At 31.7% G+C, this 25,483-nt stretch overlaps 2 protein-coding genes across 13 annotated transcripts in view; one reads left to right on the forward strand and one right to left on the reverse strand.

Annotated features, from left to right (window-relative positions):
• The window catches only part of LOC114333974 (zinc finger protein OZF-like), a 231,802-nt gene extending 207,093 nt beyond the window's left edge, over positions 1-24,709 (reverse strand). For 3 of the 12 annotated variants that reach the window (XM_050643106.1, XM_050643109.1, XM_050643107.1), the window contains exons 1-2: positions 24,433-24,679; positions 17,130-17,249 (exon numbers count right to left, since the gene is read on the reverse strand). In XM_050643106.1, coding sequence (XP_050499063.1) covers positions 17,130-17,249; positions 24,433-24,553 — 241 coding nt within the window. In that variant the 5' untranslated portion in view covers positions 24,554-24,679. Of the gene's footprint in view, positions 1-17,129; positions 17,250-24,432 lie in introns of all 12 variants that reach the window. The other 9 variants (XM_050643098.1, XM_050643095.1, XM_050643103.1 and 6 more) reach the window with 7 other exon arrangements.
• A 252-nt stretch (positions 24,710-24,961) lies between these two features.
• Positions 24,962-25,483, forward strand: part of LOC114333973 (uncharacterized) — a 152,222-nt gene continuing 151,700 nt past the window's right edge. The window contains exon 1 of the mRNA XM_028283976.2: positions 24,962-25,453. Within this exon, the coding sequence (XP_028139777.1) occupies positions 25,382-25,453 (72 nt within the window). The 5' untranslated portion in view covers positions 24,962-25,381. The remainder of the gene's footprint in view (positions 25,454-25,483) is intronic.

Consider the following 25,483-nt stretch of genomic DNA (forward strand, 5'->3'; position numbering starts at 1 on the left):
CCCCTACGTGAGTTGAACGTAATTCCTTTCATGTCTTACCCGTCTCGAGTTGACCGAGATTTCCTCTCTCTCCATTTCGCGTTAATAAATAAATTTAGGAAAGTACGATATATAGATTGTAAATATATTTTAATAACGAAATTAACAAGTAATTAGTCGGTCTAGACGGTCCAGTTCGCTGAGGCGCAGTCAGTCGATCGACCAGTTTAGTGGATTTGCGATCGACGACGGTTCGAGCCTCAGCCAGGTCATGAAATTAATAAAAGGCCAACGTCTGTATTATAAAATTCAATAGAATCTACGGCTTGGTCTAGAATAGCTGGCCTCTGATCGGCCTATGGAGGAGCGGTACTGCAAGGGATAAGGGCTTGCGGCTTGGTGATATTCCTCCACAGATCCCTACCGAAGGGCGTTGACGCCTAATAACGGTGTATACATACATACAAGTAATTAACGCTAATTACCTTATCTTTTGTATGTTTTGGTTTTAAGAGGATGGGTACGTATTTTCGGCTGCAATGCTATTCAAATGGGGATTCATTTTTTTCGAATCCTGAGAAAAGTAATAAGTATTTTTGAAAAATTTAAACGCAGAATGAAAGATTACGTTATTAGCGAGGGCCGAAAGCCCCTGAGAACTTCCATATCGTTTATTTTAATAAGTTACAGGGGTGAAAAACTAAGAGAAAATTTAGTGTGATTTTTCATTTCAAATATCTCATTCAAAATAAACTTTTTATTTATTCTAAGGGACTTTCGGCCCTCGGTAATAATTTAGTCTTTCATTCTGCATTTAAATTTTTCAAAAATATTTATTGGTTTTTTCAGGATTCGAAAAAAAATGAACACAATGTCCGTGGTAATATTTTCAAATCTATCTTTGTCTTACAACGCAATCAGTCGAATAGAATATTGTCAGTCAGACATTGACAATCAGTGACAATTTTAAATATTTGACATGGCATCGGGAATATTTTGAGTTGTTGATTAAATAATACTAATATAATAGTGCAGGGGGTCACCAATTAGCGGACCGCGGTCCGCATCCGGACCGCAGGCTAGTTTTGTACGGACCGCGATTAAATTCAGAATACATAAGTGTTTTGCAATTTTGAAAATGTTTGGCCATAAAATTGTGTACTATGTTTGGCTCAACATATATGTGTCAATGTCATTTAGAGGTACAGTATTACCTAACCAAATAGAATCGCTAAGATCTTCAAATTGCATTGTAAAATATTTAGCAATTATTCAATTTCAACCAAATTATTAAAAATTTAAAAGCATTTAAAACCACGTTAGCCGCATGCAGCAAACATATGCTAACTATTGTTGCCGTGAGAGGACCCCATGGTCCTTGTTCTATTTCCGGGGGGGGGGGGGGGGGTCTCAAATCACCATCTAGCCGAGGGCCTCCAATGGAGCCAGACCGGGCCTGGTGCGAAGCCGCTTTTTCAATAATAAACTTTATTAAAGTCGGTACAGATCTCAGCTAATAGATGAATCTCAACTACCTAATGAAAATCAGTTGCACTTAACTCATTCCAGACTTTTGGAATGAGTTCATAGAACAGAGGTTGTACATTTTTTTACATAGGAAACAATTTTTTTAAATAAATTCAAAATTATCTTTTTGTCCCGAAAAATATATTTTTAGGTTTTTGGGTAATTTTAAACAAAAAAAGGTATCTTATGATTTTTCTCAAAAGTTGATAGTTTTCTAGTTATAAGCGATTCAAAATGTAAAAAATGCGAAAATACGCATATGCATTTTCGAAGCTTCAAAACTCATTACATGTGTAAATTATTAGTTTTCCGATTTATTAACTGCCTAAATTGAAGCTTATACATTCAATTTAAAGATTCTAACGCGTAATCGGGGCTTATTTCAATATAGACCGTTGTTTTTTAATTGTTAATCGTCGGGCGTCGTGACTTTATGATGCGTCTCTGTCGCATGTATACATATACGTACTTATGCGAAAAATTCCCAACAAATACTTGACGTTTATTAAAATTTTATAATATATTATTAACATAGTTTTTTAAATAATTTATATATTCAATTAATTATTGCCAATGTGCTGATTAAATACGCCAATCATATAGTGTGATACGCACCACATAGTGCGACGCGCAGCAGCGTCGGATTAAAGATCGAGAGGACGCACATAATTAACAATTAAAAACAACGGTCTATATTAAAATATGCCCCGATTACTCATCAGAATCTTGAAATCGAATGTTTAAACTTCAATTTAGGCACCTCAAAAATAATAATTTACAGATGAGTTTTCAAGATTCGAAAATGCTTATTTTTGCGTTTTTCAGATTTTAAATCGCTTAAAACTCGAAATCTATCAACTTTTAAGAAAAAAGATCTTGTTGTTTAAGATGGCCCAAAAATGCTAAAATCATATTTTCGGGGACAAAAAACGTGATGTTTTGAATTTGTTAAAAAAAAAGTGTTACAACGTTACAAAAAATGTGTTAACAATTTCTTTCTGATTCAAATCTTTGTACTGAATGTCAGAAGGTGGGCGATTTGAATCACACTTTCTTTGAGTGCACAAAATACATTCCATACACCTATAATTTAATCGAAGATTTAATAAAATGTAATGTTTTTCCACCTTTCAATATATCCTATTTATTGTCTCTGAACAGCAAAAATATATGACTGTTTAATGAAATTTATCTGTGAAACTAAAATTAAGAAGATGTATAATGGAAAAATGTAGTGAGCAACTTGGATAGTTCATAGCGGCCACCTGCAGCTTTTGAACTGAGTAGAGAGCTGTGGAAGAGTTTGCTATGGAACTCTAAGGACCTCATTGCCTTCTTTATGTATGAATAGAAAACAAAAATGTTGTGACTGGCTCATTGACACCCAAGTCTATGCCATAAAACAAAAAAAACAATTTCTGCCTAAAAATTTCGCCCGACATCCTTCTGATTTGTTATTATGATGGGGATGATATTTTTTAACCAGAATCCGCAAAGAAACCGAATCAGAACAACCGGACACAGGTAGCATTAAGTCCGGACCCCGGGAGTGTCATAGGTTTTCGAAACGGACCCTCGGGGAACATAATTACCCCTGTAATAGTGTATTTGATAAATAATTGGTTTAAGACGTTACTCCATTGAAATGTTACATTTAGGTTGCATTTCTTAGAGGAGTCAATTTTATTTTTTTAGTGTGTAGGGGGATTCAGTAGAAGCTTAAGTTCAAGTTTTTGGGGTCGCCACCCTTGTCACCCGGCCGTCATATTGGAAAAAGGGGTGCAAAGGGCTTTCGCACTGTATCTCCTAAACTAGCAATCCTACAGAAAATTTAATGAAACATCAAATGTAGCAAATTAAATTTTCTACAATTTTATATGTATTACTTTTTATCGTCAAGTTACCAATAAAAAAGTTATAAACAAAAATAAGAAAATTTTGTAAGGAGTTTTCTTTTGGAGGTTATAACTTTTTTTCCGTTCATTTCACAATAAAATTACATCATAGCGATTTTTTAGAGGATTTTTCAATGAACAATTTTCACTATAAAGTTGTTTAATTTTATTTATTATCTAGGTTTTACAGCGCTCCAAACTTGACCAGATTCTCGAAATCTCATAGAAATACAATAAAAACAATACTTTTTCATGAAGAAGTTTTTTGGAAAATTTTAAGTCAAAATATACAATACGAAAAAAGTTATGTTACTTAATAAACAAGCGGCACACCCCAAAAAACGCTTATATCTCGAGATTCTGGCCACGGTGTGGTGAATGGCTAATTTTGATCATACTTTATGATTTTGATATCAAAAATCGTTTTCTTGCTCTTTTTAAGAATTTTGCATTTTGCGGTTGCGTCATTCTTCTTCTGGACCGGCGAATTTGCCTTCAAATAACTTCTTGGGCCTTTTCTATACAGTGCTAGTCAAAAGTCCGTACCCCCCTCTTATCTTTTGAACGGTTATACTTGTAAACGTGAAATTTGGAGGGAGGAAATAAACGGACGTAAACTTCTTAACTAGTCATGACAGGTGACATAATAGTGACAGATGACGTTACAAAGCCACTGTGACCGATAATTTTAAATGGGACATTATGGCAAGTGATACCTCGTTTAAAAGGTATTCAAAATACCGATTCAGTCATACTAATTATTTTGGGTTTAAGTTGATTTTGATTTTGGTGAATAAATTAAATAAATATAATATTGTAGTTTCGCATTTAATTAATAAAAATTCAAATGTCCGCCTATGGTTTTTTTGTCAGAAAATTTGACGTTTTTTAATTCTCTAGTAGTTTTTACATCAACGTCAACCTTTTTGACAAATAATCATAGGCGAAATTTTGAATTTTTATTAATTAAGCGCCAAACTACAATTTTATATTTATTTCATTTATTCATTAAAATTAGCTTAAACTCAAACAAAATTAGTATGACTGAATAGGTATTTTCAATACCTTTCAAACGAGGTATCACTTGCCATAAGGTCCCATTTAAAATTATCTGTCACAGTGGCGCTGTAAAGTCATCTGTCACTATTACGTCACCTGTCGTGACTAGTTCAGAAGCGTACGTCCGTTTATTTCCTTCCTCCAAATTTCACTCTTACAGATATAACCGTTCAAAAGATACGAGGGGGGTACGGACTTTTGACTAGCACTGTATATGCTTAGGGTTATAAGTTTTATAGTGGGGAGAAAGGTCAAAAACAGATTAATAATAGCATAGGAATGTTAAAATTATAATAAATTGTATGAATAAAAAATATATATTGATAGAAAAGTAAGCCTAACGTTTTGTTTTTATTGTATCCCTATGAGCATTCGAACATCTAGTCAAGTTTGGAGCGCTGTATAACCTATATAAATAAATAGAAAAAAACAACTTTATAGTGGAAATTGTTCGCTGAAAGACCCTCTACAAAATTGCTTTAATGTTATTTTATTTTAAAATGAACTGGAAAAAAGTTATAACCTCCAAAAGGAAACTTGGTAAAAAATTTTTACATATTTTTGTTTATATCTTTTTTGTTGGTCACTTGAAGATAAAAAGTAATAGAAAGAAAATTGTAGAAAATTTAATTTGCTACATTTTATGTTTAATTAGATTTTCCGTAGGGTTGGTACTTTAAGAGATATAGCGCGAAACCCCTTTGCACCCCATTTCCAAGATGGCGGCCGGGGGACAAGGGAGGAAACCCCAAAAACTTGAACTTAAGCTTCCACTGATTCCACCTACACATTAAAGAAATAAAATTGACTCCTCTAACAAATGCAAGGTATGGCTTAAAAAATGTAACATTTTAATGGACTACGTGAACTTAATAAAAGTTATTTATTGTGTATTATTTGTGGAAGAACCAAGCAGAGAATACATCAGGATAATACCTATTATTTATATATGATCCAAGTATTTTGCTGTTAAAGATGTTCAAAATTTTAAGCGTTCCATAGTAACAATATACATATTAAAAAATTACTTTAACACTTTTCCTCTTTTCTTGATTGAGTATTAGATTTTGTTGTACATATACATATAAATTATTACAATCACTGAATACATAGTTAGTGAAAAAATTATCAGTAGTAATTGCACAAGAGCTCTGAAATTATTGAATTTTTCCCGAGTGAAATTATGTCAAAGTGTCACGAGAGCAAAAATTCTATTCAATTTGTTGCGATTATTTCATGAATAAAACTGTTCAAAACCAAAATTTTATTGTACTTTATGTAAGTACCATTAAACACACAGTTTTTATAAATATTTGACGATGTCATCACTTTTATAATTTTTAAAACATTAATTGTCATTAATGTCACTGAATGTATTTTTTCACTAAGGGCATCTGACGTAATATGCTTAACCACGGGAGATTATCAAAAATTATCACCTTAATTTGCATCTCTGTAGCTTTCTATTGGTCAGAATATCCTATGAATGAAATAATCACATTTATTAACTGAATTAATAATTTGCAATTACAAATAACAGTTATCCAGGAACATAAAAAGCCATCTCTTTAAGTTAATGATGTAATTTTCAAGTAGAATGACATTCTAGTAATGTTTACATATTCATACCAGTGTGAATTTTACTACACGTAATTTGCCGTGTAAAGACAGAAAAAGTAGGGATAACCGTAAAATATTTGCGAATTATGTTCCCATGGCCTTAAAATATATGTCTTAAAAAACGAATCCTGTCTTCGACTGTATTTGTTACCCGAGATCATCACAAACTGTAATAAACAACAGGAAGCATAATAAAATGTTCAGAAACAGCTGATTTTTCATTATCATCATAACCGTCTAGACAATCCTTTGTGGATCTAGCCTGCTCAAAGAGTCAAGTCTTCACTATCGGCCATTCTTATCAACTTCCCTTTAGCTTCTGGCCCTTAAAATCTTAAGGCCTTCTTCTACATCATTAATTGATCTTCTACACAGTCATTCTCTACTTTTCTGCCCTCTGAGTTCGAGAAAGTCAATTTCTTCGTTTGTCATGATCTGACGTTCTAGCAATGTGTGCAGCCTATCATAGTCTCTGCACTCTAACATTCTTCACAGAATCTAGATCTATCTCTCTTTCTATTCTAGAGAAAGGCTATCCGCCTCTAAGGCTAGCTTCCTCTTTCCTGTTAATCATCGTTGTTTCCATCCCATATGTAACAGGTCTTATTAAGGTTCTATATAGGTTCATCTTTGTTCTCTAGCTAGTAGACAACAGGTAGCTAAAGGTGAATATAGCTTCAAATTTATGATTCTGGGTTATTCGATATTCCTGAGTTGTTGTGTCGTTCTTCCTTATCATCATGTATTTTGTGCTGGTTTATCTCTAGCCCTAGTCTCTTTGCTTTCTTATCTAATTTTTCACCTGCTTTTACAAGTGACATCTTTATCTTTGCAATGACGACTAGATCATATGCCCTTTTTTAAGCCCTCTATTATTTAATCTGTATACAGCTGACTTGCAGACTATTTCAGTAGTAAATAACAGCTTTAATATAATACAATATGATGATTTTCTTATATACTCACCTTCCAAAACATATGATAAGTGCATACAAATTTTAGGAAAAATGGGCGACGTTGATGTTGAAAAGTCATGTTGAAAACATGACGAGAAGTGATGTTGAAAAATGAACTATTCGTTACAAAGTACTCGTTACTTACGAATACTTACCGAAAGTAACGATTACTATACAGAGAGGCAAATCGTTACTTTGATTACTCTGATTACTTCGTTACTTCGTACCAATCGTATCAGAGCGAGTAACGACTACGACTATTGTAGTTGTTATATCAGAATACCTATACAAAATACCTACCTACTGAGTAATACGATTCTCGATATAATTACCGGTACTCAAATACAAAAGTAACAAAAGTAGTCATAGTAATCAAATCATTTTTATCCCTTAAACCGATTGGTGAAGGTCGTTGTTAAATCGGAATACCTATACAAAATACCTACCTACTGAGAAATACGATTCTTGATATGATTACCGGTACTCAAATACAAAAGTAATCATAGTAATCAAAGTAACGAGTACTGTAAAAATGTCCATAAGGAAGAAAGATGTAGGTACTTCATAATCAAAGTGCTCAAATGTAATTATAGCCACAACTTTGTTGATGTTTGTTATTACTGTTGAAATTTTTTAAAAAATCTTTTATTACAATTAGCTGGTTGTGGTAATACAGGGTAACTTATACGTCAGGTTGTCGGTCTGTCCTTTGACAACTTTCAGAAACATCACTCATTTCATTTTGCATTCATTTGCCATTAAGTCATCGGTATGTAAACAAGTAAATTTTGGATCCCACGTGTTGGGATATACATTACCTTAGGGCACTATCCCAGTTGCCATGTAACCATCACAAGGCAATTTTTCAAAGTATGCACTCATAACGCATCAATGTGATATTTAAAGGGTTTAAATTTTTTCTTACAAACTGACGATTTATTTATTGCTTTAAAACCGGTTGAGGTATGCAAATGAAATTTGATAGGTGTTAAGGGATAGTTATTGCGCATTTTTCGACATGCAATTAATAATTTTATATTCACCATTGGCGCGCATACGGGTAATATGACCGATCATATTACCCGTATGCACGCCAATGGTGAATATAAAATTCTTAATTGTATGTCAAAAATTTTTCAATAACTACATCTTCAACCCCACCAAATTTCATTTGTATATCTCAACCGGTTTTAGAGCAATAAATAAATCGTCAGTTTGTAAGAAAAATGGCAGCACCCTCTATCTCGGAAACGAAGTATTTGCGGATATAAACAGAATGTTAAGAAAACCTGAGACTATAGTTGGGTTTTAATTTCAGTATTTTATAAATGCTAGAATATTCCACAGGGTGTTGCAAACTTTGAGAAAAAAACACAGTTTGATTCGTACACCCGGTATGGCGGTTTACAATGAAAATTTACCTGTTTAGCAACAATATTATTACAGCGATATTGTTAAAGAATAAGGCTATAAAATATTGAAAAATTACTTAAATCGGACAACAGGTTTAGGAGATATGAGACATCAAAAATGACCCATTTTTTGGGTGCCCGTTTTCTCTGGCGCGCAGTGTATTATACATAAACTTTTTCATTCTGACGATTGCTATAAAATATTTTTTATAATTTAAGGAGAACTCTTGAAAATATTAGTTTGTCAGCATATTAAACGTTAAAAATACTATTCTGAAAGAGATCATAATAAGACATATTATTATAAATTGTTTGATTTTTTCTTATAGTAATTTATTGGAAATTAATTATTACTAAAGGCTGTATGACACTATGCATTTTCTTGTATCATTTCTAATATCGTTTCTGATATCGTTTTTGATATACATTTTCTTGTATCGTTTCTTGTACGTACATTTGTGCCCTGTATGACACTATGCAAGTTCTTGTATCGAAAATTGTATGAAATTCGGCACGTGATTGGTCGAAATTTTGTTTGTCACCCTGTGTCACGTTACATTGGTATGGTAATTTAGTAATACTGCGTCTACAGCTGATATTAAGGATTTTATAAAATTTATAAACTTTTAAAAACATAAATTTAACATTTTAATGTTAACCAGAATTTTTATGATGACTGTTGATTATTTGTGTTTTTTATTTTGTTTTGATATTTGTGCTAAAATATTTGCATTAGAATTATCTTCAGTTTGATCCAAATTAGGAACTATTGTATTTTCCTCTATTAAAAAATTATGCAACATGAAACCCAAAGTTATACATAGTTTGAACTTTACTAGGAGCTAAATATATGGTTATTAGTAGAACAGTAGTCCATACCCAACGGTATATTAAGTATCAATAAAAGATTTATAAATAATACCTACAAAAACACAAATAAATTCATCAAGACATAAATCATATGATCTCATTTTCAGCCTTCATTATGACATTTAGTTTAGATGTTTTACGTTTTACCAGCAGGTTTTACGTTTTTGCTCTTTGCGCAGAAATTGGCGCAGTTCTTGTACAAGAATCTGTGCCTGACACAAATTCTTGTATCGTTTCTGATATCGTTTCTTGTATCTGTGTATGACACTATGCATTTTTTTGACATATCAGAAACGATATTAGAAATGATACAAGAAAATGCATAGTGTCATACAATTCAATTCAATTTTATTTCCAAAGAAGAATTTTGTACATTGTAATTAACAATAATATTATATTTAATTTATTATATTTAATTAACAATAATATTATATTATATTTACACTAGGCAACTTAATACCTGTATTGTAACCTTAATCCCTGAAGGTGTACAATCCAATTGTACAATTTTAAACAGTAAGTACTTGTGGCTGGTATAATTTACATACTCTATGATTGACAAAAAACAATTGAAAGTGAGAGGAGAGAAGACCTAATCGGCATGGCGCAACTATATTTACTAGAAGACAGTTTGGCTAGAAAATTATATTTTTAGAAAATGTTGAATTCAATTGTTTTAGTTAATATCATATTTTTTATGGTTCTTTTAAACTGTTTATAATTTATTATTGTTTTTATATTTTTTGGCAATAAATTAAATAGAGTTGGACCATAATAAAATAGTGATCGTTTTGTACTTGTCTTGCTGAAAAATGGTACTTTAACCAAAAGTTGTTGAGTTGTCCTTGTATACTTTTGATGTTGATTTATTTTTAACTTACTTGAATTGGAAAATACCCAAATTAATGATTGCTGTATATAAATAGATCGGACACTCATTTGTTTTAGCTCTTTATATAAAAGTGATGTGGAAAAAAGTTTACTTTTTTTAAATATTATTTTAAGAAGTGTATTTTGAGCTGTCTGTAAAATATGTACGGTATTACTAAATTTACCACCCCAAACAACAATACAATATCGTATTATAGATTCAATCCAAGAGTTATATAGGATATTCAAGGTTTTTTTTGAGAGAATGTCTCTTAATAAGTAAAATTTAGGCATTAAGGATCTAATTCTTTTTGCAACGTGTGCCACATGCTCACGCCATCTCAGATGCTGATCAATTATAACTCCTAAATATTTAATAGATTTAGTTTTTTCTAAAGAGGGACATGGACATGCCTGCACACTGTTGCAATCTGAACTATGAATTTATAAACTAATATTAGTTGGCTGATCAGACATAGTGGGAGAAAAAGTAATAAATTTAGTTTTTTTTTATATTCAGACTGAGCAGATTGTGGTTAAGCCATAACTGTATCTTACTTATGCCAGATTCAGCTGTTTTACATACGCGGTCCCATGTTGAATCTTTAAATACTAAGACTGTGTCATCAGCATAGCATAAAATTCGCCCTGAAAACCCATGAATTTCGGTTATACTATTAATGTACAGTATAAATAGAATCGGACCTAGTACTGTTCCTTGGGGTACCCCAACAGTAATCTCTTTAGTTGAGCTAATACAATTACCTATTTTAACTTTTTGTGTTCTTTGAGATAAATAATTACTAATAAGATTTAAAGATGTACCTCTTACCCCATTTTTATATAATTTGTTTAGAAGAATCTCATGTGATATAGTATCAAAAGCTTTAGCGAGATCCAGAAAAATTGCTAGACATTTATTTGATTCTTCTAGACATTGTACTGTTTGATCAACAAGATCGATTATAGCTTTCTCTGTGTTAGCTTTTTTCACAAATCCAAATTGCCTTTCGGTTATAATTTTATATTTATCAAAGAATGTAATTAGTCTCTTTTTGAGAGATTGTTCAAAAATTTTCGAAAAACTATTAATGACTGATATAGGACGGTAATTGTCGACTTGTTTTTGATTACCGGCTTTGAAAACAGGTGTTACAAGTGATTCTTTCCATTGTGTTGGGATTTTTCCTGTTGTATAACAGAGATTAATGATATGAACTAATGGAGAAGCAATGTGCACATGAATATTTTTAACTAATTTCGAAGTAATTCCGTCTGGTCCTGGCGCACTATTATTTTTTAAATTAGATATTAGTAAAATAATTTCGTTTATATTTACAGGTTCCAAAAAAATTGATGATTGTAATTCTAAGTCTCTTTCAAAACCCGGTGGTAATGTAGTTTTTGTAATACTATCAGCCATTTTTTGCCCAATACTTGTAAAATAATTGTTAAACATATTTGATTTCTCAATATTATTAGTTATTTGAGTTCCTTGTGTATTAATCAACGGAATATTTTCAAGTTGATTGTTTTGTTTACTTTTGCAACCTGAAATTTCATTTATAATAGACCACATTTTTTTATAGTCACCGTTTGTTTCATTAATTTTAGTTTTATAAAAATCATTTTTTGTCTTTTTAATTAGATTACTTAAGTGATTTCGATAAGTTTTATATTCTTTGTCTAGTTCAATAGAGTAGTTTTTTAATAGTTTTCGCTTTAGATTGTCTCTAGTTTTAATAGACACTATTAAACCAGAACTAATCCAGGGTTTAATTTTTTTACATTGTTCTTTATTTTTTCTTTTTATAGTTTTTGTTGATTTTATGATGAAATTATTTAACTTATTTATAAACTCATCATAAGCAATTTGCGTTGTATTACTTGAATATAAGTCATTCCATGATTCACCGGACAATTTTACGTTTAATTGTTTATAATCTATTATCTGGGCGGTATCGTTTAAATTGGACAGCGGTTTATCATTTTCAGTATTAAAATATACAAACGGTGTATAATGATCTGTCATATCAGTAGTAAAAATTACAGGATCAATTCTAAACGAATTTTGTATTGCGCTATTCTGTCTAATAAATATATGGTCTAACGTAGTACTTGATTTTTTAGTTACTCTTGTAGGTTTATTAATAGAAGAAGTATAGCCAAACATATTTAGCATATTTAAATATATAACTGTTTCGGGAGAGTTTTGATTTTGTAAGTCAATATTGATATCACCTAGATGTATTTCAATATCCATCATTTGAATTTGCGAGAAATATGATTCTAAATCATTAATATAAGTATCAATTTTACTAGAAGGTGATCGGTATGAAGCTGTTACACCAAATGAATACTTAGAATAAGTAGAATTTAATAAATATGTAACTCTAAGAAATTTGTTATCATTTATTGATATTACTTTAACTTCTGCATTAATTGAATTTTTTATGTAGATGGCAACACCATCACATATATTTTTTTTAGAATCATTATAAAACAGATTATATCCAGGAATATTGTAATTGCTTACCTCAAAAAGATTTCTCGTTTCAGAGAGAACAATTAAATCAAAATATTTTTCCATAGTAGCTACATATATGGTTAATTCATCAAGATGTTTTCTGAGCCCACGAATATTAAAATGAACAATACCCATACCTGATAGATTGTCCGTGTCTCTCTCACCAACAAACTGTTCCATATCACTAATAATATTTGTATCAATTGTTAAATTGTTATCTAGTAGATTAAGGAATTCAATCATAGAATTTGTTTTGATGGCATGCTTAATTACCTCCAGCTCGGCCAACCTATAATGAATTTAGACAAGAAGCCTTAATTATTCATAATATATTATATTGTAACTAAAAACCTAAAACAAAATTTTACTCTTTAACATAAATTAAATAACTTCTAGTGAACCATCATAACAAACTCAACAACAATTACTACGTAAATACTTTTTCCAGATGAGCACAGTCTTTTAAACTAATAATTTTATTATCTTTTTGTATGTATATTTTTCCATCCATAGTCCAAACGTTTTTTGCACCCACTTTATTTATTGCCTGGTTTAATAATTGCATGTTCGTAGCACTTAGATCTTCTCTAACAACGATGCTGGTACCCTTAAATAATTTTTTTCCTGCATAAATTCTCTTTTTCATTTCATACGTTGTTATCTCGAGGAACTTGAATACAGCCTTAAAACATTTTCTTTAATAGGTATAGCATGGGAAAATTTTAATAAAAATAAAATAAGCAGTCACTTAGGAACTTACCAACAAATATGCTGCAAAGAAACCGGATGCAATTTGCACACTACAACAAAAACAATTTTTAACCAAAGCCATTTTAAACGCACAAAATTCACATTTTTGGCTCTGAACAATGTTTTTTCACATTTCAAACTCAATAACAATCACTAGTACTCATGTCACAGGCATTTATTTGTTTTCTTTATACTCGTTTTATATTAAAGCACTGGTTTTATGTTTCTTCTAATTCGTGTATTATTAAATAATGACTCAAAATTGTCGAATACATTTTCTGTTAATTGAAGTGTTTAGAACCATGGGTGAAGCAACGAAGTGAGTAATATCGTGTATATTTGCAACTTTTTGAATATTTAATTCAAGTAAAATTATACCGATTTTGATTATTTGCATTGCAAAAAATTGATTTTTTTATTGTTAAACAAAGCTATAAACAAATAGTGTTTGAACGTTTTAACGCATGCTCAATGCGTGCGTTTTAATGCATGCTACGTAGTAATTGCCTGCTTGCTGACGCTTGCACTTGTACATACTCGTTCGATTTTAAATGAGAGATGCATTGAAAACATCACTCAAGCACTATGTGTTTATATCTTTGTTTAACAATACAAAAATTAATTTTTAGCAATGAAAATAATCAAACTCGGTATAAATAATTTGACTTGAACTTTCAAATGTTGCAAGCAGAATCGCTATTTTACTTTTTATTCCAAAGTTATTCGGGTTCAAAAATTGCAATTTTTCGATATTTTGAAAATTTAACCGCGATCATCTCGAAAACTATGCATCCTACGAAAAAACTTGTAAGAAAATTTTTTGCTTAGAATGGCCCAAAAAATACAAAAAATATTTTGTTTTGCGAAAAATCGCTTTTATGTAATTTCTCAAGTTCTTTGTTTATAACAATCTTATCGACATCCGGATCAACTCTTATGAACCAAACCTTGATCAACCAAAACTTGGGTAAGTCCATCTAAATAAAGGAGGCCGTTTGTTGTACCCCCCGGTGACAGCACTAGTATAATTAATGACGGAGAGGTAAAGAACCCTGAACTCAACTGTATCAAATAGTCCCTCGTCGTTTTGTGACAAAGTCCAGGTTTCAGTCCCACATATCAAAACCGGTCTTCTTAAAGCTTTACTGTACGTTTTAGGGTTTGGGCCAATTTTACTTTATGTTTTATATCGCTGTTAATGCAAAACTTGGCATAATTATGTGATTTTATTATGAGGAATTATTACTGTTAATTTAAAAGAGTATAATTATTTACATGTAAGTATTGGAGAATTCAAAAATTGCACAAAAGTGGCGTGCAGTGGCGTAGAATTTAAAAAGGTTCAACCATTCACTTTCCCCCATCATACAATTCTAGTAGTAGCCAGAAACGTTTGTTTACCATAACTTAGTAGGGTGTAAAGTACCTACACTTGCTGCCAAGTATGACAAAGATTGTCAAATTGTTTTAAAGTAGGGGGTACAAATAGTTGGTATTAAATAAAGAATAAATTATTTAAAAAAATTATATGTAAAACTATTTAACTTCTCCACGTCATACTTGGCAGAAAGTGTAGGTATTGTACACCCTACTAAATTATCTTAGATAATCATTTTTGGTTCCTACCAGAGGCGTACGACAGGGAAATTAAATGGTTGACCCTTCTCAAATTCTACACTACTGACGGGACTGCTATTTCAGCATAATTTTTAGATTCTCCAATACTTTCTATGCATATAATATACTCTTCATTCATAAGGATAAAATTATTAGGTTTAGAGATATTTAAAGTTAACAACGTAATGGCATAATACATTAATCAAAATAACTGTGCAGTTTCATTTTTAACTCAAAATATCTCGAAAACTAATGACTTTATCGTTACAAATGAAGAGTAGATTATTGACATAGACATTGGAGAAAAATTGCACTAAAATAGCAATTCCTCCAGTGGCGTAGAATTTGGGAAGGGTCGACCATTTACTTTCCACTTTTGCAGGCCTCTGGTAGTAGCCAGAAACATTTGTTTAACATAATTTAGTACGGTGTACAGAAGCTACACTTGCTGCCGAGTATGACAAGGGTATGTCAAATGGTTTTAAAGTACTGGGTACAAAATAGTTTATATAAATTTAAAAAAACACCCTGTAACTCCATAAGGAGCCACATTTTATTTAAGTGTGTTATGTTAAATTTTCGCATTTTGTGCTAAAGTTTCTCCAGTTACTTTATGGGCAATTCATAATGAGACGCTCTGTATATTTAACAATTTAAATATTAATTGAAAAATTTACTGTCTAATAATTAAATTTTTTTTATAAACATGATAACCACATGAAAGATGTTATAGTCTTTCATGACCATTTTTCAGTGCGTAGCAGTTTTTCGATTTCTCTATAACGCATTAAATTGTATGTGACAGAAAAAAACGCATGTCGCTGATTACAGACATTTATAACATTTATTCTAGTTGTCGATAGATGGCGCCATAATCAAAAAAGAATTATTTATTAACTGCTCAACGTGCTTACCTGAGTTAACTCGGTTTTAAACTACGTTTCTATTTACGCTTAACCGAGTTAACTCGTATTTAAAATATTTGTATGATATATAAGGCGCCTACGTGTTTTAACTCCTCTAGCGCTAAATAACGGTATCCCCACTTGCATGGGCGGCCATACCTATGGGAAGGGGGGGCCGTGGCCCCCCTAGCTTTTCGGGTGCTTTAAACTATATATGGTTATCCAAAGTATACGAAATGTAATCTGCAACATCTTCACGTCTGGTCCGCCCCTAAAAATTTTTATAGGGGCGCCCGTGCCCACTTGTTTTTCGTTTCTAATTTTAAACTTTCTACGATCGACTGCCGACTGGGGTAGGATCACGATGAGTAGAATTCTATTTTGCTGACGTCACGTTCTGCCCTGACTGTGACGTACCTCTCTGTGTAACCCCTTGTTTCAGAGTATATCACACTGTTAGCAATATTTAACATTATTATACTTGAATAATTGCGATTTTCTTCTCTTACTTGTAGTATTTTGTATGTAAAAAGTTACGACCGAGTTAACTCGGGTGAGCGCATGAGGGTATTTGATATTTTATATTTTTCTAAAAAAATATGCGTTTTTTACTTTAGATTATATCTAGTGACAATAGTCTTGTTCGTAGTTTATTTTACTGTAATAAAATAAATAGGTAATTTTTTGACGTATTTTTGCAAATAAATGTGTGCGTTAAGCGGTTAAATAAAATAGTAATATTATCAATATAATCTGTACAATTTATAAGACTATACAAATCACAAGAAAATACCATTTTATAAATGCAATAGACACAATTGATTTGTTTTTATTCCAAATTGAAAATAAAATGTGACAACTGTCAGATTTAACTAAAATGTCATGTTAGAATAAATGTCATAAATGTGTATTATCACGGACTTAACTTTTTTTCTATAATTTGTGATTGTGACGCACTGAAAAATGGCCATGAGAAGGAGAATAGTAAGAAGTTATGTACAAAAAGGGATGTTTTCTCGCTAGTTCATACAAACTCACAGATTGAGTTCAGCTAAAGCAAGGAGTCAGGAAGTCTAGCAAAGTGCGTCTGATCCATACTATCAATACAAGATAAAAATAAAGCCCTTTATTACTTTTCTTACCTGGGTAATCTTTCCCCGGTTCATTTTTCAAATCACCCAGATCTACTGATGTGGATAGCTCTATATCATTTTGGTCATACTCTTCAATTTCTTTCTTAACTTCAACTTTACATTCCATCCCTAATAAAAAAAGTGAATAACAGTGTTCTACAAAACTCAGTTCAAATAATCATAAAATAACAATATCTACAAGGAAAGAATTTTCCTGTATACCACTAATCACAAAAAATTTAATTGAAAAATCATTTATAAAAGGTATAAAATGTATTAAAATCTCTTAGGGGGTACATCAATCACATAATGTTTTCTATAAATAAAATATCACCATCAGAGTTAGAACTGGTTGATCATATGCTGAGCAACCAAAAAAATTCCACAGTATAAACCCTTTAAATGGTATATACATTGTTACTTAACATTCCAAACGATAGATAAAATTTATAAAGATAACATCCTTAGGTCCTGTATGAATCCCCATCACATGGGTTGATGAACAGGTGGATTTATCTCTACATGAGAAATGTTGGATGACAGAGTTAAAAAGGCAAACAAAAAAGGAAATTAACACAGAAAAAACAAAAATAATGATACAGATGAGAAAAAATATAGTTCCACAAAACATTATGTACGAAGATGACATTGAAACAGTTAGAAAGTTTACATACCTGGGAGTAGAAATATATGTATATGCCGACGGATCAGAAGATGGAGAAATACGGAAGAGAATAGCGCAGGCAAACAGAGCTTATTTTGCCTTCTCCCATATATTTCGTTCTAAAAGTGTCCAGTGAAATACAAAGATGAGCATCTATAAAACCTTAATTCAACCAATAGCATACTATGGCAGTGAAGCATGGGTCCTGAAAGAAATATCCAAAAACAAACTCTAAGGAAAGTACAGTGGAACCTCGATAACTCGGATTAATCGGGACCACGACCGATCCGGGTTATCGAAAATCCGAGATAGCCGGAGAATATGGTAAAAATTAATAAAATACGGTATACTTACAGATAAACTCCGTTAGAATTGAAACAACATGAAATATATTTATAAATATGCACAGTATTACCTACTCATTAAAATTACTAAAAAAAACACCAAACCCAAACGTAAGCAAATATGGAAGCGAACAATACAAGACACACAATACTAAAGACCATTGTTTATAAAAGAATTTTTTAAATAGTCTTTCCTAAACAATGCTGACAGTTTGAAATAAAAAGGAATAGATAGATGGGCTTGGATTCTGATTATAATATCTTTCGAGCAGATCGTGATAATTTTGATCATTTTAAAGATAAGGGAAGAGGTGGCGGTGTCCTTATAGCCGTTAAGAAAAAGTTTAACAGTTTTGCTCTATCTATACCTCATACTAAAGTTGAACAAATTTTTGTACTAGTTAATATTGGAACAGAGAAAGTTATTTTTGGCTCTGTGTACATACCGCCACGGTCTGATCATGAAATATACGAAGATCATTGTAATGCCCTTGATTTTATATTAATGAACAATAACTACTCTAAGGTTTTTATTTCTGGTGACTTTAATCTTCCGAATGTTACGTGGACAAACGATAATTTAGGAGTTAGTTTATTGAACTATCCACCAAATTCACCAGCTTTACATATGGTCAATTGCTATAGTTTTTACAACCTTTTTCAAAATAATTTTGTGTCCAATAGTAGAAATGTAATTTTAGACTTAATCTTTTCTAATTGTAACGAGTTGAGTGTTGTAAATGCTGCTGATTTAATTTTTCCTAACTCCCTTAACCACAATGGTGTAACATTTGATGTTAATATAATAAATAACAGTGATCCTTTAAAGTACGCAGAGTCATATTATGATTTTAAAAACGGTGATTATATTGGTATGAACTTTTTCTTGTCGGAAATAAATTGGGATTCACTAAAGTTTTTGAATATTGAAGACGCTGTGTCTAAATTTTACGATATTGTCAATCATGCAATAAATTCTTATATATATAATCATATCCCTTCTACCATACAATGGTGTAGGGTTGCAACATTAATCTACCAAATTAAGATATCTAGTTTTACATAGGTACTTACAAATATACAAATTACACTTTTACATCTAATTCTACATTTCTAAAATTAATTTCATTAATTCTATAAAAGTATCAGTTATCTATATACAAATTTTTTCCACTCTTTTCTGTCTTGTGCTATCGCTTTGGCATCTATCCAGTTTGATCTTTTCTTTTGCAGAATGGCTCCTATTGCTTTATCCCATGTTTGTCTGGGCCTTCCTCTCTTCCTATTTTTTGATATTTTTGCTTCCCATACTCTTCGAACTGGTCTAGTTTCTTTCATTCGTTGTAGATGTCCCCACCAACATAATTGTCTTTGCTCTATATACTCCAATGTGGATGGTATTTTTAACTCTCTTCTTATGTCTACATTCCGTAGTCGGTCTAATTTAGTGACGCCTTTTACTCTTCTCAGGAACTTCATTTCCATGGCTTGGATCTTGCTTTTTTGTCGGTTTGTTAAGACCCAAGATTCGCTGCCGAAGGTTAGTACTGGTCTATAGATTGATTTGAACACTTTTATTTTTGTTTCTCTTGAAATTTCTTTTCTACTGATAAATTTTTTATTCATTGTATGGTACAGCTTTATTGTTTTGTCTATTCTATTGTTTACTTCAGCATCTTGAGTGCCTGCCTGGTCAATTATTACACCTAGATAAGAGAACGTTTTCACTTGTTCAATTTGTGTTCCTTCAATTTCTATTCTTAGCTCCTGTCTCTCTTCGCCGATCTGTAGTACTTTGGTCTTGCTTTTGTTTATTACCATTTCATTTTCGATGAATACTCTGTTCCATATTTCAATGTTGTGTTGTAAATCTTTTTCACTTCTTGCAATTAACACCAAGTCGTCTGCAAACACTCCTTCTGATATTTCTACTCTACGAAGATATCTGTGTCCAACATTTAATTTTCTGCTTTCTATTGTGCATCTTTTAATTATTTGGTCCATAAACAATATAAACAGCGTTGGGCTAAGAGCTCCGCCTTGTCTTAGTCCTCCTGTTACTGTGAAAGTGTTTGATCTATTGTTGTTACTAATCACCGAGTTCACATTCTGACTATATATTTTCTGGATGATTCGTATCATTTTATGTCCTACACCTTTCTCTCTTAGCACTTTCCACACTCTCTGTCTGGGTACTTTGTCGAATGCCTTTTCTAGGTCTAAGAAGGCTAAGTATATGTTCTTTTTCTCTTGAAGCGCTTTTTCGCCTATTTGTTTTAGCGTGAATATATGATCTTGTATGCTCCTTCCGCTTCTGAAACCACTTTGTGACTCGTCTAGTGTATCTTCCGCGATTATTCTTATTCGTTTATCTATGATTTTCTCTAATATTTTCATGGATACACATAGCAATGTCAATCCTCTGTAGTTATTACATTCTCTTTTGTCACCTTTCTTATGTATGGGAACTATCAATGCGGTTTTCCAGTCCTCTGGTAATATTTCATCTTTCCATACTTTATTCATTATTTCTAGTAGTATTTCAGTACCTTGTTGTCCCATGTTTTTTATTATTTCCACCGTTACTTTGTCAATTCCCGGAGCTTTTCCATATTTTAGCTGTTTTATGGCTTCTTGTAGTTCTTCTAATGTTATTGGTTCTTCTACATTTTCTTCAGGTGTTTCTTCTGGTTCAGTGTTGGTTTCTGTATTGTTGTCATAGTTCAATAGTTCTTCAAAGTACTCTTGCCATCTATTCATTATTTGAGTTGGTTCTGCTAATAAGTTTCCATTTTTACTCTTAATATTGTGTACTTTTTGTTTGTTCTCTGTTCTTAATGTTTTTAATGTTCTATAGAAGAGCTTTTGATTACTTTTACTGTCTTAATTGCAACTGTCTTAATTACTTTTACTGTCTTGCAATAAATTCTTATGTTCCTAAAAAAGTATGTAAGACAAGTACATTTCCAATTTGGTTTAGCCCGGAGTTAAAACGACTAATAATAGAAAAGAAAAAATATCATAAAAAGTATAAGATGTTCAACAATTATGATGATTTTATTATTTTTCATAACTTACGATCTGAATGTAGTACACTGAGTAAAGATTGTTATAATTTATATGTTAGAGATTCTGAATTTAGAATTAATAATGACCCACGCACTTTTTGGAAATATATAAACAGTCGCAAAAAAAATTATGATGTACCTTGCCATTTATATTTAGGAGATGATCAAAGTAGTTCTGGGGAGGAAGCTGTGAATTTATTTGCCAAATTTTTTTCTACAGTGTTCACTGACCATAATACTACCCCCCCACAATATCAATTTGAAAATGCTGGTAACATGAGTTCATGCTCTTTTAACATAAATACTATTTTTGAGAGTATTCACAATTTGGCTCCTAAACTAAATTTTGGCCCTGATGGCATTCCTAACTATTTATTAAAACAATGTGTTTGTACTATATCTAAGCCATTGTGTATACTCTTTAATAAATCTTTGCAAGAAGGGGTTTTCCCTGATTGCTGGAAACGAAGTTACGTAAAACCTATATTTAAATCTGGTTCAAAGTCAAATGTGGAAAACTACAGAGCAGTTTGTACTATATCAGCAATTCCAAAATTATTAGATTATTTAGTTACTAAGCAGCTTACTTGTGAATTCAGCAGTATTCTGGTGAATGAACAACACGGTTTTGTACAGGGTAAATCTACAGTAACTAATTTACTTCTTTATCAGAGTGACATTGTTATTGCTTTGGAAAACAAATTACAAGTAGATTCCATCTATACTGATTTTTCTAAAGCATTCGATAAGGTCAATCATAATATCTTACTTGCAAAACTTACAGCATTCGGTGTTTCTGGAAGTCTCTTTGATTGGATGCAAAGTTACCTGACTAATCGAAGTTTAAGTGTAAAAATAGGATGTTTTCTTTCTAATGCTTTTACAGCTACATCTGGAGTACCGCAAGGTTCCCACTGTGGCCCCCTTCTATTTAATCTGTTCTTGAATGATGTTCACTCTATTTTTAAGGAAGTTAACTTTTTAATGTTTGCTGATGATGTTAAAATATACAAGACTGTCAATAATGAGGATAACATTTTTCAGCTTCAGTCACAAGTAAATGATTTTTATGAGTGGTGTGGTAGAAATGATATGGAACTTAATATTAATAAATGCTTTTTAATAACTTTTGCTAGATCCCATTCGCCTATTCACCATCAATATTTTATTAATAATACTCCTGTCACACGTGTGAACGAAATTCGGGATTTGGGTATAATATTTGATTGTAAATTAACATTTTACTCTCACATTGACCATACTGTTTCGAAAGCATTTAAGATGTTGGGTTTTGTATTGCGTTCATCAAAAGATTTGTCAATTCACACAATAAAAATCTTATATTGCAGTATCGTGAGATCAATTATTGAATATGGTTCTACTATCTGGTCACCTAGTTATGCATATCAAATCCTAAATATTGAAAAGGTTCAAAACAAATTTTTACGTTTCGCAGCTTTTAAGATGGGTTTAACAGTTAGAAATTATACTTATGATAATATATTAAAGAGATTAAATTTACAAACTCTTGAACGCAGAAGAGTCATGTTGGATATTTGTTGTCTTCGCAAAATTATCTCTGGTGTTATTAACTCCGAAGAATTGATAAGTCTTGTATGCTTTAATATACCTGCTAGATTGACACGAAATCCACAAGTATTCAGGGAACAACGACATGTTACAAATTATGGTCAATATGCACCAATTAGTAGATTGACCCTGTATGGAAACAAGTTTAGTCATGTAATAGATCTGCTTGGTTCTTCAGTTTCCTCTATTAAACAAGAACTCGGGCGTCTTGAATTTTGAATTTAAAAAATTAAATAGATTCAACTGTTATAGTTAATTCAGTTGTTTTCATCATTTACAAATAATTTATATTCTTTTTTATTTTTTATGTTTGTGTTTTATACTTGTAGTTTTACATGTATCTAAATTTTATATTTTCATTATTATGACAAAAGCTCTGCTTTATTGTATTTTGTATGTATTGGGTTTATCCCGTTAATAAATAAATAAATAAATAGATACTACAGACAGCTGGCTGTTGTTTCTACGGCGTGTACTATGAGTCATTTTTAATCTCGTGTTCAAATTACACACATAAGTACACGACACAGAGAGTCTAGACACATTATCTCTCAAATATTATATTACATACATTTTTATTGTTGAAAGGATTGTCTGATAATTAACTATTTTGATTGGAAATAAGCCACAATTAAATTGAAAAATACAAAATATTGAAAATCAAAATGTTTATCTGATGAAAATCAGTCCGGGTTAGCCGGACTTCCGGGTTATCGGGGGCCGACTTATCGGGGTTCCACTGTACTGAGGAGAATACTAGGACCTGTGAGGGGAAACGGAATCTTCAGAGGTTGATACAACAAGTTTTATCAACTTTATAAGGAAACACCCTTATCAGCCTTCATTAGAATACAAAGATTGCAATGGGCGGACATGTGATAAGAAAGCTAGAATGCAGGGAAAGAGACTAGTTGGAAAGCCAAAAAATCCGTGTATGGAGAAGAGCAGCCACAGACAAACAAGGGTGAAGACCAAGGCTAAATGTAGAAGAAGAACTTCTTCGATTTAGTTCTATATAGTTCTAATAAGCAGAGTTTAGCGAACATGTGACAATAGATGCCTACCCCATTAACAACATTTTTCCAGTGGGGGAACAGGTTTAGATTGCAGCATGCAGTCTATGATCAAAACTAACCTAATCTAAGCAAAAATAACCTAAACCTGCTAAAAGAGCGGTAATTTTTTTATAGTAAATGAAAATGAATCTTGAGTACCAAATAAAAAGCATTCTAGATTAATCATTAATTGAAGCAGAATGCATTGATATAACCTTTAGTTTCATAGATGTGTTACCCTCTTGCTAGACTAATAACAAAGAGGTAGTTTTTTTGGATTTATCTATCTATTAGCCTTGCAACATCCAATATTGGACATAGGCCTCCCCTTCGCTCTTCCATGTTTCTCTATCCTGCCTGAGCCATGTGCATCCAGTTTGAGTCGGCTTGGTGTTTTAAGTCATCTACCCATCTCATGTTTCCCTCTATGGTCTTCCTCTCTTTCGTTTGTATGTCCAAAATCTCCAGTCCCTAATAATTTAATTTCATCTTTTTGTCTAATATTATGACGCGAATTTCCATTTTTAACTAATAACTATTAACGTTGCTATTAATACAAGAAAACAATAAACCTTTTATTACTTTTCTTACCTGGGTAATCTTCCACTGGTTCATTTTTGAAACCAGATTCCAGATCTACAGATGTGGATAGTTCTATATCGTTTTGTTCATACTCCTCAACTTCTTTCTTAATTTTGACTTTACATTTCATCGTTAATAAAGAAACAATAAAAATATTCTGCAAAATTCAGTCCTAATATTCTTCAAATAACATCAAGGATCAACTTTACATATAGTATTTTTACTACAAAAACGTTATTACGTAGGTCAAAATTTTTGACGTAAGAGAACTGTCAAAACATTAGAATGTGACTTTTCATTATTGCTATGTTTATTATAAACACGGCAATAATGAAAAGTCACATTCTAATGTTTTGACAGTTCTCTTACGTAAAAAATTTTGACCTACGTAATAACGTTTTTGTAGTAAAAATACAATGTAGTAAATTAGTAAACATTTTATAACCTGTCACAGTGGTGACAAATGACAAGACTGTAACAGTGCTGCCAGAGAGATTTACTGATGTGTACAGCGTGACCAAATAAAAAAACTAAATTACTGTCTGCAAACCAGAATTCACTATTGTGTAATAAGAATTGCCTAACACAAAATAAAAGTTCTTTGGTTGAAGGCTTATCGATGTTCACCTTGCTTGGAAGTGGAGGCAATATTTGAAGAGAAAGTAAGTGCGCACGTGAATTAAATATTCAAAAAGTTGCAAATATACACGATATTACTCACTTCGTTGCCTCACCCATGGTTCTAAACACTTCAATTAACAGAAAATGTATTCGACAATTTTGAGTCATTATTTAATAATACACGAATTAGAAGAAACATAAAACCAGTGCTTTAATATAAAACGAGTATAAAGAAAACAAATAAGTGCCTGTTGACATGAGTGCTAGTGATTGTTATTGAGTTTGAAATGTGAAAAACATTGTTCAGAGCCAAAAATGTGAATTTTGTGAGTTTAAAATGGCTTTGGTTAAAAATTGTTTTTGTTGTAGTGTGCAAATTGCATCCGGTTTCTTTGCAGCATATTTGTTGGTAAGTTCCTAAGTGACTGCTTATTTTATT

This window comes from Diabrotica virgifera, chromosome 2 (genome assembly GCF_917563875.1).
Source record: "Diabrotica virgifera virgifera chromosome 2, PGI_DIABVI_V3a".
Classification (NCBI taxonomy): domain Eukaryota; kingdom Metazoa; phylum Arthropoda; class Insecta; order Coleoptera; family Chrysomelidae; genus Diabrotica; species Diabrotica virgifera.